The 13671-nt window shown below is 46.7% G+C and overlaps 1 protein-coding gene across 2 annotated transcripts in view; it reads left to right on the forward strand.

The window, feature by feature from the left end:
- The first annotated feature begins 8532 nt into the window (after positions 1-8532).
- LOC122544235 (uromodulin-like) overlaps positions 8533-13671 on the forward strand; it is a 39465-nt gene continuing 34326 nt past the window's right edge. For both annotated transcript variants that reach the window (XM_087981009.1, XM_087981010.1), the window contains exon 1: positions 8533-8754. In XM_087981009.1, the coding sequence (XP_087837135.1) occupies positions 8548-8754 (207 nt within the window). In that variant the 5' untranslated portion in view covers positions 8533-8547. The remainder of the gene's footprint in view (positions 8755-13671) is intronic.

Consider the following 13671-nt stretch of genomic DNA (forward strand, 5'->3'; position numbering starts at 1 on the left):
CGACCTTAGTCCAACACTGGCACCTCCACGTTATTCACAGATGCTGCCAAGCCTCCTGAGTTTCTCCAGCATTGTCGGTGCTTGTTTCAGGTTTTCTTGCTTGTTTCAGAGTCCTGAAGAAGGGTTAATACCTGAAACATTGACTTCCCCACCTCCTGATGCTGCCTGGCTTGCTGTGTTCTTCCAGCCTCCTGCTTGTCTACGCGGTTTCAGATTTCCAGCATCTGCAGTGTTTTGTTTTTATTCGAGTGGTTTAATTAGGGGAAAGTTGCGCCTTATTAACTGAACTAAGTGACTTGCTAACTCAGTCAGAAACCCTGTCTTTCAATATTGTCCTCATGCTGTTTCCTGGCCTCTTGCAATTTCACAAGGGCTTTCAGGTTAATATGCTCTCGATCACTAACAGAATGATGTAAATGGGGTTCAGGTGGTCTCTCTGTTGGTTGGATCATACCCAGGCCAATGGAAGAAGGTTGCTGCAGGTAAGTCATCTCAACTCCAGGATATCTGCAGTTCCTCAGGGTAGTGTCCTTGGGCCAAATGTCTTCATTGCTTCATCATTGACCTGCAATAAGATAAAGCCAGTAGTTAGTGTATGGAAAGCACTGGCTAGAAATGTGGTGGGTGCAGGTTCAAGTGAAGCATTCACAAGAACATTGGATGGTTACTTAACTCATAACAATGTGTAGATTGCAGGTAAGAGATTGGCAATAGGTTAAATTGATGAGCCAGTGTAGACATGATGGGCTAAATGGCCTACTTTTCCATCCTCCCTAATTTCTAATAGGAGACCTAACCTGGTTAGACAACTACTTAGGGGTTCAGACCTATCCACCCACTCAAGCTGCTCTGGAGAATGTTGGAGGACGGATCCTGCAGTTTTCTGAATTCAGAGGAGATTATTTTGAAGGGGGTGAGGACATAACTGGCTAGGTTAGCAGTTATTGCCCAGAAGGCAGTTAATAATGGATTCCTGGTCATTGTTAGATTCATAATTTCAGATATTTACTGGATTCGAATTGCTTCATCTGCCATGGCAGGAGTAGAACCAGGGTCCCCAGATAAATAGTCCAGTGCTAATATCACTGGGCCATTGCCTCCCCTTTAAAGTGGGGTTGACATTAGATAATACACTTTGCAGATTTCAACACATCAAACAGAATCCAGAATTGATTTCTTTGTCTAAACCATTGGGTAACAGCCGGTATAATTTAATTCCACAGTTTTGGGTCTTTCATAAGTCCCCTCTGTCCTCAGTCAATAAGGTTTTGACATCATCTTTCATCAACAATAGAATGAAAAAGGCACAATTATATTGTTAACTGTTTTCTACAGACAAGTGGAAAGGGTATATCGAATTACAGAGAGACATCAACATTAGCAGTTATTATGGGGGATGTCAATTACCCAAACATAGACTGAAATACTAGAGCAGCAATGGCAAGTATTTATGGATTGTGTTCAGGACAGTTTCCAACAGCAGTATATGTGTCCAGTGTAATAAGAAAGGATACATTGTGGGATCAGATCCTTGGAAAGGAGGTCATAGAGTTATACAGCATGGAAACAGACCCTTCAGTCTAGCTAGTTCACGCTGACCATGTTCCCAAACTAGGCAAAAGTGAGGACTGCAGATGCTGGAAACCAGAGTTTAGATCAGAGTGGTGCTGAAAAAGCACAGCAGGTCAGGCAGCATCTGCGGGGCAGGAAAATCGACGTTTCGGGTAAATGCCCTTCATCAGGAATAGGATGAAGGGTTGACTCTTAACTGCCCTCTGGGCAATTAGGGATGGGAAATAAATGTTGGCCTGGCCAGGACTGTCCTCATGCTGGGAATGAATTTTTTAAAAAATCCTTATAAATCTTTTCGGAACTCTTGATTTTATCCTGTGTGATGTAACCTGTATGCCTGTTATTTTTTTAACCCCCTGGCATGTACGTCCTTGCTCACCACAATCTGCCTGTACTGCTCACACACAAAGCTTCTCACTGTACTTAGGTATCACATGACAATAAATCAATCAAGTTTAACATCGTCCGATTGTCTGCTCATTGACAATGGCCCATTGTTCAGTTAACTGATCTTCTCTCCAACCTCTTGTTGCAACCAATCCTGCTCAGCTCCATTGACGTACACTCTCTACCGACTGGTTTTTCTTACTCTGGATTGTTACGTGTCATTCTCCGCCCATCCCGATTCCTATGATACAATGATTACTGTTTCCTAATATAACGCACTGACAGTTGGCCCACCTGGAGGTGAGATGTCATGTTGAAGTCATACAGGACATTGGTGGGGCCCCTTAGAACATAGAACATAGAACAATACAGCACAGAACAGGCCCTTCGGCCCACGATGTTGTGCCGAACATTTGTCCTAGCTTAAGCACCCATCCATGTGCCTATCCAATTGCCGCTTAAAGGTTGCCAATGATTCTGACTCTGCCACTCCCACAGGCAGCGCATTCCATGCCCCCACCACTCTCTGGGTAAAGAACCCACCCCTGACATCCCTCCTATACCTCCCACCCTTCACCTTAAATTTATGTCCCCTTGTAACACTCTGTTGTACCCGGGGAAAAAGTTTCTGACTGTCTACTCTATCTATTCCCCTGATCATCTTATAAACCTCTATCAAGTCACCCCTCATCCTTCGCCGTTCCAACGAGAAAAGGCCTAGCACTCTCAACCTATCCTCGTACGACCTATTCTCCATTCCAGGCAACATCCTGGTAAATCTCCTCTGCACCCTCTCCAAAGCTTCCACATCTTTCCTAAAGTGAGGCGACCAGAACTGCACACAGTACTCCAAATGTGGCCTTACCAAGGTCCTGTACAGCTGCAACATCACCTCACGACTCTTGAATTCAATCCCTCTGCTAATGAACGCTAATACACCATAGGCCTTCTTACAAGCTCTATCCACCTGAGTGGCAACTTTCAAAGATCTATGAACATAGACCCCAAGATCCCTCTGCTCCTCCACCTTAGTAAGAACCTACTGTTAACCCTGTATTCCGCATTCTTATTTGTCCTTCCAAAATGGACAACCTCACACTTGGCAGGGTTGAACTCCATCTGCCACTCCTCAGCCCAGCTCTGCATCATATCTAAGTCTCTGTGCAGCTGACAACAGCCCTCCTCACTATCCACAACTCCACCAATCTTCGTATCATCTGCAAATTTACTGACCCACCCTTCGACCACCTCTTCCAAGTCATTAATAAAAATTACAAACAGCAGAGGACCCAGAACTGATCCCTGCGGAACTCCACTTGTAACTGGGCTCCAGGATGAATATTTACCCTCTACCACCACTCTCTGACTTCGACCGGTTAGCCAGTTCTCTATCCAACTGGCTAAATTTCCCTCTATCCCATGCCTCCTGACTTTCCGCATAAGCCTACCATGGGGAACTTTATCAAATGCCTTACTAAAATCCATGTATACTACATCCACTGCTCTACCCTCATCCACATGCTTGGTCACCTCCTCAAAGAATTCAATCAGACTTGTAAGGCAAGACCTACCCTTCACAAATCGTGCTGGCTGTCCCTAATCAAGCAGTGTCTTTCCAGATACTCATAAATCCTCACCCTCAGTACCCTTTCCATTACTTTACCTACCACCGAAGTAAGACTAACTGGCCTGTAATTCCCGGGGTTATCCCTATTCCCTTTTTTGAACAGGGGCACAACATTCGCCACTCTCCAGTCCCCTGGTACCACCCCCGTTGACAGTGAAGACGAAAAGATCATTGCCAACGGCTCTGAAATTTCCTCTCTTGCTTCCCACATAATCCTAGGATATATCCCGTCAGGCCCGGGGGACTTGTCTATCCTCAAGCTGTTCAAAATGCCTAACACATCTTCCTTCCTAACAAGTATCTCCTCTACCTTACCAGTCCATTTCACACACTCCTCTTCAACAATACGGTCCCTCTCATTCGTAAATACTGAAGAAAAGTACTCATTCAAGACCTCTCCTATCTCTTCCGACTCAATACACAGTCTCCCACTACTGTCCTTGATCGGACCTACCCTCGTTCTCGTCATTCTCATGTTTCTCACATAAGCATAAAATGCCTTTGGGTTATCCTTGATCCTATCCGCCAAAGATTTTTCATGCCCTCTCTTAGCTCTCCTAATCCCTTTCTTCAGCTCCCTTCTGGCTATCCTGTATCCCTCCAATGCTCTGTCTGAACCTTGTTTCCTCAACCTTATGTAAGCCTCCTTCTTCCTCTTTACCAGACATTCAACCTCCCTCATCAACCAAGGTTCCCTCACACGACCATTTCTTTCCTGCCTGACAGGTACATACATATCAAGGACATGTCGTATCTGTTCCTTGAAAAAGTTCCACATTTCTACGACATCCTTCCCTGACAGCCTATGCTCCCAACTTATGCTCCTCAGACTCTATCTTGCAGCATCGTATTTACCCTTCCCTCAATTGTAAAACCTACCCTGTTGCACGCACCTATCTCTCTCCATAACCAAGGTGAAAGTCACAGAATTGTGGTCACCATCACCAAAATGTTCAGCCACTAACAAGCCCATCACTTGTCCCGGTTTGTTACCGAGTACCAAATCCAAAATGGCCTCCCCTCTGGTCGGACAATCTACATACTGAGTTAGAAAAGCTTCCTGGACACACTGCACAAACACCGCCCCGTCTAATCTACTTGATCTAAAGAGCTTCCAATCAATATTTGGGAAGTTGAAATTGCCCATGACTATTACCCTGTGGCTTCTGCACCTTTCCAAAATCTGTTTCCCAATCTGTTTCTCCACATCTCTGCTGCTATTGGGGGGCCTATAGTAAACATCCAACAAGGTGACTGCACCTTTCCTATTTCTGACTTCAGCCCATACTACCTCCAAAGGCAGATTCCCCCTCGCACTGCCTTTCTGCAGCCATTATACCATTATACCCTTCTGGAATATTGTGTCCAGTTCTGGTTGCCCTGTTATAGGAAGGATATTATTAAATTGGAGAGGGTTCAGAAAAGATTTACCAGGATGTTGCCAGGAATGGAAGGTTTGATTTATAACAATAGGCCGAAGAGGCTGGGACTGTTTTCCCGGAAGCATTGGAGATTGTGGGATGATCTTTTGGAGGTTTCTAAAATCATGAGGGGCATAGATAAGGTAAATAGCCAAAGTCTTTTCCATGGGATGGGGGAGTCCAGAATTAGAGGACATATTTTTAAGGCGAGGGGAGTAAATATTCAAAAGGACATGGTGGGGGAGGAGGGGTGCGGTGCAATGTCTTTACACAGAATTATACAACATCAGGTTATAGTTCTTGATCAAATTTAGATTAAGTCTTTCATCTTTTAGAATGGGATATGGTGGTTTGGTTCTTTAATATGTAAATCCCAGAATTATATTCTCAAGATGGCGTCAGCTTATCTAATAATAATAATAATAGTCATCTCAGCTCAGACAATGCATTCAATGTGTGAAGCTAAAGTCAGTGCTAATGTTGAGTCAATTCTATTCCTAAAAAGGAGCTTACAGAATCTTACATGGATTTATACAGTTTTTGAGCAAAATAAAGTATAATTCTGCAATTTAGATTAAATTAGGATATCTGGTCAGCATGGACAAGTTAGAGCAAAGGGTTTGCTTCCATGCTGTACATCTCTATGACGCTAATTCTGATAGTGTCGAGGAATATTCCCTCAAATGGGAAAGGTAGGGCAAACAAATCCCAGGATGACAGAGCAAGCAAAGAGTACTTTAGAAAGAAAAGTCATGCTAATCAAAGAGTAATGCAAAAAATACAATTGAGAATCAAGAATACGCCAAATGTTTAGAGAGGAGGTGAGAAAGGACAGGAGAAACAAAGAGAGAATACAAGAAAAGATTAGCAGCTAACAAACAGGGAGTCTTCTACTGGGAGATAAAAAGTAACAGAAAGGTAAAAGGAGGAAAAGGCCAATCAGATATTTAAAACGACTTTTAAACATGAAGGCACCAGGCTTGCTTGAAGTATTAAATGCACATTTTGCATCTACTGCATCCACACAGTTGGAGGGGCAGTGCTGAGGGAGTGGGCACTGTCGGAGGGTCAGTGCTGAGGGAGTGGGCACTGTCGGAGGGTCAGTGCTGAGGGAGTGGGCACTGTCGGAGGGTCAGTGCTGAGGGAGTGCCGCACTGTCGGAGGGTCAGTGCTGAGGGAGTGGGCACTGTCGGAGGGTCAGTGCTGAGGGAGTGGGCACTGTCAGAGGGTCAGTGCTGAGGGAGTGCTGCACTGTCGGAGGGTCAGTGCTGAGGGAGTGGGCACTGTCAGAGGGTCAATGCTGAGGGAGTGGGCACTATCGGAAAGTCAATGCTGAGGGAGTGGGCACTGTCGGAGGATCAGTGCTGAGTGAGTGGGCACTGTCAGAAGATCAGTGCTGAGGGAGTGGGCACTGTCGGAGGGTCAGTGCTGAGGGAGTGCCGCAATGTCGGAGGGTCAGTGTTGAGGGAGTGGGCACTGTCGGAGGGTCAGTGCTGAGGGAGTGGGCACTGTCAGAGGGTCAGTGCTGAGGGAGTGCCGCACTGTCGGAGGATCAGTGCTGAGTGAGTGGGCACTGTCAGAGGATCAGTGCTGAGGGAGTGGGCACTGTCGGAGGGTCAGTGCTGAGGGAGTGCCGCAATGTCGGAGGGTCAGTGTTGAGGGAGGGCCGCACCGTCGGAGGGTCAGTGTTGAGGGAGGGCCGCACCGTCGGAGGGTCAGTGCTGACGGAGTGCCGCACTGTCTGAGGGTCAGTGTTGAGGGAGTGCCACACAATCTGAGTTTCTGTTTTCTGCATTAATTGTTGTACTAATGGCCAGTTTGAGTGTCTGACTGACATGAAAGGGTGTACAATGCCATTCTGAAGAAATGAAACTCTCTGTAGTCAATATTTGTCTTTTGATGAACTTCTCTCAAATGTGATCACATTCCTGCCTGAGCCTACATGAGCTAGTCCTGCCATTAGAACTATGACTGCACTTCAAGGAGGTTATGGACTGAGAAGCCTTGTAACTTATCTGGATGTCAATGATAATCCATTATGGGTGGAAAGGTTGAGATTATTATATTCACAACAATGATCTTAATAATATTGAATTGGAATGGATAGTTAATGCCAGTGGTCTTTACCCTGTCACGGTTTCCCAAATACTCTTTGTAACACTTTAATTCCTTTGACTTGTCCAAGAGCTATAGACTAAACTCCCATGGACAGCCTGGCCCCGTTTATATCATTCTTTCGGGAAGAAGTTCAGGTTTTCCACTGAAGTAACCTTGAACTGTGTTGCACGTAATCATTAACCTTAGATTTCTCCAAATATTTTAATTGCAACAAGGAGAACAGAACTTGCCATGAATCAGATGGAGCAATGAAATAGCTTCCTAAGATAGAAAAATACATTACCAGTGAATGCATGACCAGATCTGTCATGTTGTTGCAATAAAACAAGGAGCAGAGATTTATGGCAGGGAGACACTGAGGACACAAGGACCCCTTGAGCTCAACTCTCAAGTATCCACCTGCCAGATCATACCCTGCTCTCAACCACAATAACGCCTGGACTCCCCATATCACAGTGGGGCACTTGGGGAGGTTGACTGGGTGTGAGAGGGCGGTGAGAGGGCGGTGAGGGGGTAAGGGAGATTTGTGATGGAGGCCGGAGAGAGTTTTGTGAGAGGGGTGAAGAGGATGTTATGAGGTAGCTCGAGAGGGAGTTGTGGAGAGGGTGGAGATGGAGAACAGTGAGAAAGTTATGGAGGAAGTGGAGAGTGGATGGTGAAGGAGTTAGAGAGGGATAAGGGTTTTTTTTTTACAGGGGTGCAGAGGGAGTTGTGGAAGGGATGGTGAGGGTTTTACTTTAGTAGGAATTTGGATGTGGACCTTGCCCCTCGACCAGTGATGTTGTCCACGTGGACTCTGAGCATCTCAAAATGAGATAGCCTTGTTTCACTGCAGTCCCTGAAATCCAGGACATGAATTTATTAATCATGTTCACAGTATCAGACTCTATGGCAATATATTTTCCCCATGTCAGTTCAGAATAATCCATGCCATCAACAATACACTCACTTGTCTGTCTTTCCATCCTATTTCCTAATGACCGTATTATTTTACAATAATCACACTTGGAAGTGTTCCGAATCTCTATAGCCTGTTAAACTCAGCATATTACATTTCAATTGCCGAGGTATGGATAAACCAATACATTTAGTTCAGTACAGGATGCTGTAATCTCACATTTCTGATCAACTCATACATTTGAACTATCAGTGCTGCTGCTGAAGGCAATTTTGAATATTTGGGTGTTATTCCAAATCATTTCTGATCTGAAAGGATTAACCTCATGGCCAATAGCAGCCCAGCAGTCAGTTGGCAGAATGTGAGGCCATTGAGCAGGAGGATTTGAAATTAGCCAGCGGGTCTTTCTCTGTTCGGTAGTTAACAGGAGATTGTGTTTCACCCCCTCCCTCCCTCTCTGATATGGTCTCTGTCTCTGTCTCGGTGTGTGATCCTTGTTTGTTCCTCTCATTTCCTGCTTTGAAATGGGAGAAGTAGGTCTCTTGCAAAAATTGACACAATTACTAGGTGTGGAGGTGGACAATGGGCGATTGACATTGCCTGGCGTGTTAACCTACAGCCGCTATATAGTCTTCTGCATCAGTGTTGGTACAGGAACAGGAACAGCATCTCAAAGACTCCAGAGAGAGACAGAGCGAGAGAGAATTGGAAAGTATCAGCGATTAGCTGAGGTAAGGTTGCTAGCTCAGTTTGTCACCATTTTACCCTGTATACTGCAAGCATTCATCTTCATAGCCCTGTTTAAATATGTTTGAGTATGTGTCTGGGGCTATGTCATTGGAGAAGGGAATAAGTGAAGACGAGAGTAAGTCTTACCAGATTCAGTAAAATCTTTACTACATCAACTGCACAGGTACAGTCTGGAATGTGCTGCCTGGAAATTTGGTGGAGGAGGGTATGGTTGAGACATTTGAGAGGGCATGGGATAAGTGTTTGGGTGGAAATGGTATGCAAGGTGATAGGTAAAGGCAGGAGTCAAGATGTTTCAGAGAGCTGGTGGAGACAACGTGGCTGAGTGGGGCAGAATGAGCCATAAGAATCCAGGCATTCCACCTTCCCACCTTATGCCCGAGATCCCAATCTATCCTTCTCAGTTTTGAGGGTTCTCAGCTCTTATGAATATCAGCTGCTCAGGACCAATCCTGCTCCCTGCCCTGAGGAGCTTTCTCACACTCACTCTCTCTCACTCACTCTCTCTCTCGGACAGTGTGATTCCCTAAAGCAGGATTCAGACTGGGGCATTCCAGGATTGGTATAAACTTCCAGCTCCAGTCGGAGTCTCTGACCTGACCAAGTCCTTCTCCCCTCCTAGCCTCCCTCAGTACCTCATTTACTGTCACTTTTGACAATGGATTTGCCAGGTTTGGAGGGTTTGAGCTGCAGCGAGAGGCTAAATAGGCTGAGGTTGTTTTCCCTGGAGCATCAGAGGCTGACGGTTTATAAACTCATGAGCAGCATGGATATGGTAAATAGACAAGGTGGCAAAACTGAGGACTGCAAATGCTGTGAATCAGAGTCTAGATCAGAGTGTACAAAGTTAAAAATCAAACAACACCAGGTTATAGTCCAACAGGTTTAATTGGAAGCACACTAGCTTTCGGAGCGACGGTCCTTCACCAGGTGATAGTGGAGGGCTCGATCGTAACACAGAATTTATAGCAAATATTTACAGTGTGATGTAACTGAAATTATACATTGAAAAATTGATTGTTAAGTCTTTCATTTGTTTGAATACCGTGATAGTTTCACTTCTTTCATGTGTAAATCACAAAACCTTTTTTTAAAAGTTGCATTCTCAGGTTAGCTGTTAACAATGGGTGATAGCTCGACAATATGTTGAAGGCGTTAGCCCCCTGTATTCTCTGTCGATGACCTGATGTTTAGATTGATTCTAATCTAAAAAGTGAGATAACAGGGTTTTACATAAATTCATACAGTTTTTGAGCTCAGAGTTCTACATGAATGCATGCAGTTTTTGAGCAAAGTACAATGTAACTCTACAAGTACAAATTCACCCCACAAAATATATGTGTGTATGTGGGTCTTTGTCTGTGTGTGTGTGTGTGTCTGTCTGGGTAGGGGGTTGTGAGTGTGAGAAAGTGTGTGTGTAGTGAGTGCAGAGTGTCTTAAGTCTGTGAGGGGGTACTTGTGTGAGTGTGGGAGTGTGTCCGTCCGTAAGGGTGTGTGTGGGTGTCTGTGTGCATGTGTGTCCGTGTGTATGTGTGTATAGGAGTGACTGTGTGTGTAGGAGTATCTGTGTGTGTGTACAGTGCAATGGTGGTCACCTGTAATGTGACATGAACCCAAGGTCCCGGTTGAGGCCCTCCCTATGGGTACCGAACTTAGCTATCATCCTCTGCTCGGCCACTTTTCGTTGCTGCCTGTCCCAAAGTCCACCTTGGAGGATGGTCACCCGAAGGTCCGAGGCTGAATGTCCTGGACCACTGAAGTGTTCCCCAACTGGGAGGGAACCCTCCTGTCTGTTGATTGTTGTGCGGTGCCCATTCATCCGTTGTCGTAGCCTTTGCTCGGTTTCCCCAATGTACCATGCCTCCGGGCATCCTTGCCTGCAACGTATAAGATAGACAACGTTGGCTGAGTCACATGAGTACCTGCCATGTACAAGGTGGGAGGTGTCCCCACGTGTAATGGTGGTATCCATGTCCACACTCTGACACGTCTTGCAGCGATTACAGTGACAACCCAGGGACAGGGTTGTCACTGCAAGACATGTCAGAGTGGGTGGCACGGTGGCCCAGTGGTTAGCACTGCTGCCACACAGCGCCAGAGACCCGGGTTCATTTCCCGCCTCAGGCGACTGACTGTATGGAGTTTGCACGTTCTCCCCGTGTCTGCGTGGGTTTCCTCCGGGTGCTCCGGTTTCCTCCCACAGTCCAAAGATGTGCAGGGTCAGGTGAATTGGCCGTGCTAAATTGCCCGTAGTGTTAGGTAAGGGGTAAATGTAGGGGTATGGGTGGTTTGCGCTTCGGCGGGTCGGTGTGAACTTGTTGGGCCGAAGAGCCTGTTTCCACACTGTAATGTAATCTAATCTAATCTAATAAAAGAAACACTTCAGTGGTCCAGGACATTCAGCCTCGGACCTTCGGGTGGCCATCCTCCAAGGTGGACTTCGGGACAGGCAGCATCGAAAAGTGGCCAAGCAGAGGCTGATAGCTAAGTTCGGTACCCATAGGGAGGGCCTCAACCGGGACCTTGGGTTCATGTCACATTACAGGTGACCCCATTGCACTATACATACACATACACGCACGCACGCACACACACACACATTCCTATACACAGATGCGCACACAGACACCCATACACACCCTTACAGACACACAGCTGAAAACGTGTTGCTGGAAAAGCGCAGCAGGTCAGGCAGCATCCAAGGAACAGGAGAATCAATGTTTCGGGCATAAGCCCTTCTTCAGGAATGAGGAAAGTGTGCCCAGCAGGCTAAGATAAAAGGTAGGGAGGAGGGACTTGGGGGAGGGGCGTTGGAAATGCGATAGGTGGAGGGAGGTCAAGGTGAGGGTGATAGACCGGAGTGGGGTGGGGGCGGAGAGGTCAGGAAGAAGATTGCAGGTTAGGAAGGCGGTGATGAGTTCGAGGGATTTGACTGAGACAAGGTGGGGGGAGGGGAAATGAGGAAACTGGAGAAATCTGAGTTCATCCCTTGTGGTTGGAGGGTTCCTAGGCGGAAGATGAGGCGCTCTTCCTCCAATCGTCGTGTTGCTATGGTATGGCGATGGAGGAGTCCAAGGACCTGTATGTCCTTGGTGGAGTGGGAGGGGGAGTTAAAGTGTTGAGCTACGGGGTGGTTGGTCTGGGTGTCCCAGAGGTGTTCTCTGAAATGTTCCGCAAGTAGGCAGCCTGTCTCCCCAATATAGAGGAGGCCACATCGGGTGCAGCGGATGCAGTAAATGATGCGTGTGGAGATGCAGGTGAATCTGTGGCGGATATGGAAGGATCCCTTGGGGCCTTGGAGGGAAGTAAGGGGGGAGGTGTGGGCACAAGTTTTGCATTTCTTGCGATTGCAGGGGAAGGTGCCGGGAGTGGAGGTTGGGTTGGTGGGGTTGTGTGGACCTGACGAGGGAGTCACGGAGGGAGTGGTCTTTTCGGAACGCTGATAGGGGAGGGGAGGGAAATATATCCCTGGTGGTGGGGTCCGTTTGGAGGTGGCGGAATTGGGGAGACAGGCCGCCTACTTGCGGAACGTTTCAGAACAGTTGGACTATAACCTGGTGTTGTGTGATTTTTCACTTTAATCTAAATAGACAAGGTCTTTTCCCAAGGGTAGGGGAGTCCAAAACTAGTTGGTGTAGGTTTAAGGTGAGAGAGGAACGATTTATAAGGAACCTAAGAGGCAAACTTTTTCACACAGAGGGTGGTGTGTGTTTGTAATAAGCTTCCAAAGGGAGTGACAATTATTCACGTTCCCCCAGCCCAAGATCAAAAGTTGATCCTTCCCATGATACAGGCTGGAGCAGATATCCATAAGAGACTGGGCTTAGTGGCTCAACATTTCAACTCCCCCTCCCACTCTGCCGAGGATATGGAGGTGCTGGGCCTCCTCCACCGCCGCTCCCTCACCACCAGACGCCTGGAGGAAGAATGCCTCATCTTCCGCCTCGGAACACTTCAACCCCAGGGCATCAATGTGGACTTCAACAGTTTCCTCATTTCCCCTTCCCCCACCTCATCCTAGTTTCTAACCTCCAGTAACTCGACTTGTCCGGACTTGTCCGACCTGCCCAGCTCCTTTTCCACCTACCCACTCCACCCTCTCTTCCCTGACCTATCACCTTCATCTCCTTCCCCACCTACCTATTGTACTCTATGCTACTCTCTCCCCACCCCCACACTCCTCTAGCTTATCTCTCCACGCTTCAGGCTCTCTGCCTTTATTCCTGATGAAGGGCTTTTGCCCGAAACGTTGATTTTGCCTGTCCTCGGATGCTGCCTGAATTGCTGTGCTCTTCCAGCACCACTGATCCAGAATCTGGTTTCCAGCATCTGCAGTCATTGTTTTTACCTCGTTGATTTTAGCCCTCAGCTGGAGTATTGTGTACAGCCCTGTGTGCCACACTACAGGAAGGAAGTGAACATAATGGATAGAGTGCAGGAGAGATTTATGACAAAGGTTCCTGGAGACCCTTCAGCTGAAGAAAGAAAAGTCTGGACTAGCTTCCCTGGACAGAAGAGGCTTGGCAGGAGGATTTGATGGAGGTTTCCCAAATCATGAGCAGGCTGGATCCTATCAAAAGGGTAAAGCTGTTCTCGTTCACAATTGGATTGAGAATGAGAGGGCACACGTTTAAAGTGTATTGCAAAAGATGCAAGTGCGATATGAGGAAACATGCACCAAGTAGCTCAGGTCTGGAATTCACTGTCTGAGGGCAAGTTCAATCGAGGCAGTGAGACAGACATTGGATAATTATTTAAATAGAAGCAATTTGTAACGTCGGATATTGGCTTTGAGTTAAAGTGCTCGGAGAGCTGGTACAGTCCTGATGGGTTGAATGGCGTTCCTCTGTACCATAACAGTTCCGTAATCCTGTGACTCTGGATTAATCATTTCCATG

This window comes from Chiloscyllium plagiosum, unplaced genomic scaffold (assembly GCF_037043375.1).
Source record: "Chiloscyllium plagiosum isolate Xiang-an unplaced genomic scaffold, Cpla_swu_hap1 HiC_scaffold_38, whole genome shotgun sequence".
Classification (NCBI taxonomy): domain Eukaryota; kingdom Metazoa; phylum Chordata; class Chondrichthyes; order Orectolobiformes; family Hemiscylliidae; genus Chiloscyllium; species Chiloscyllium plagiosum.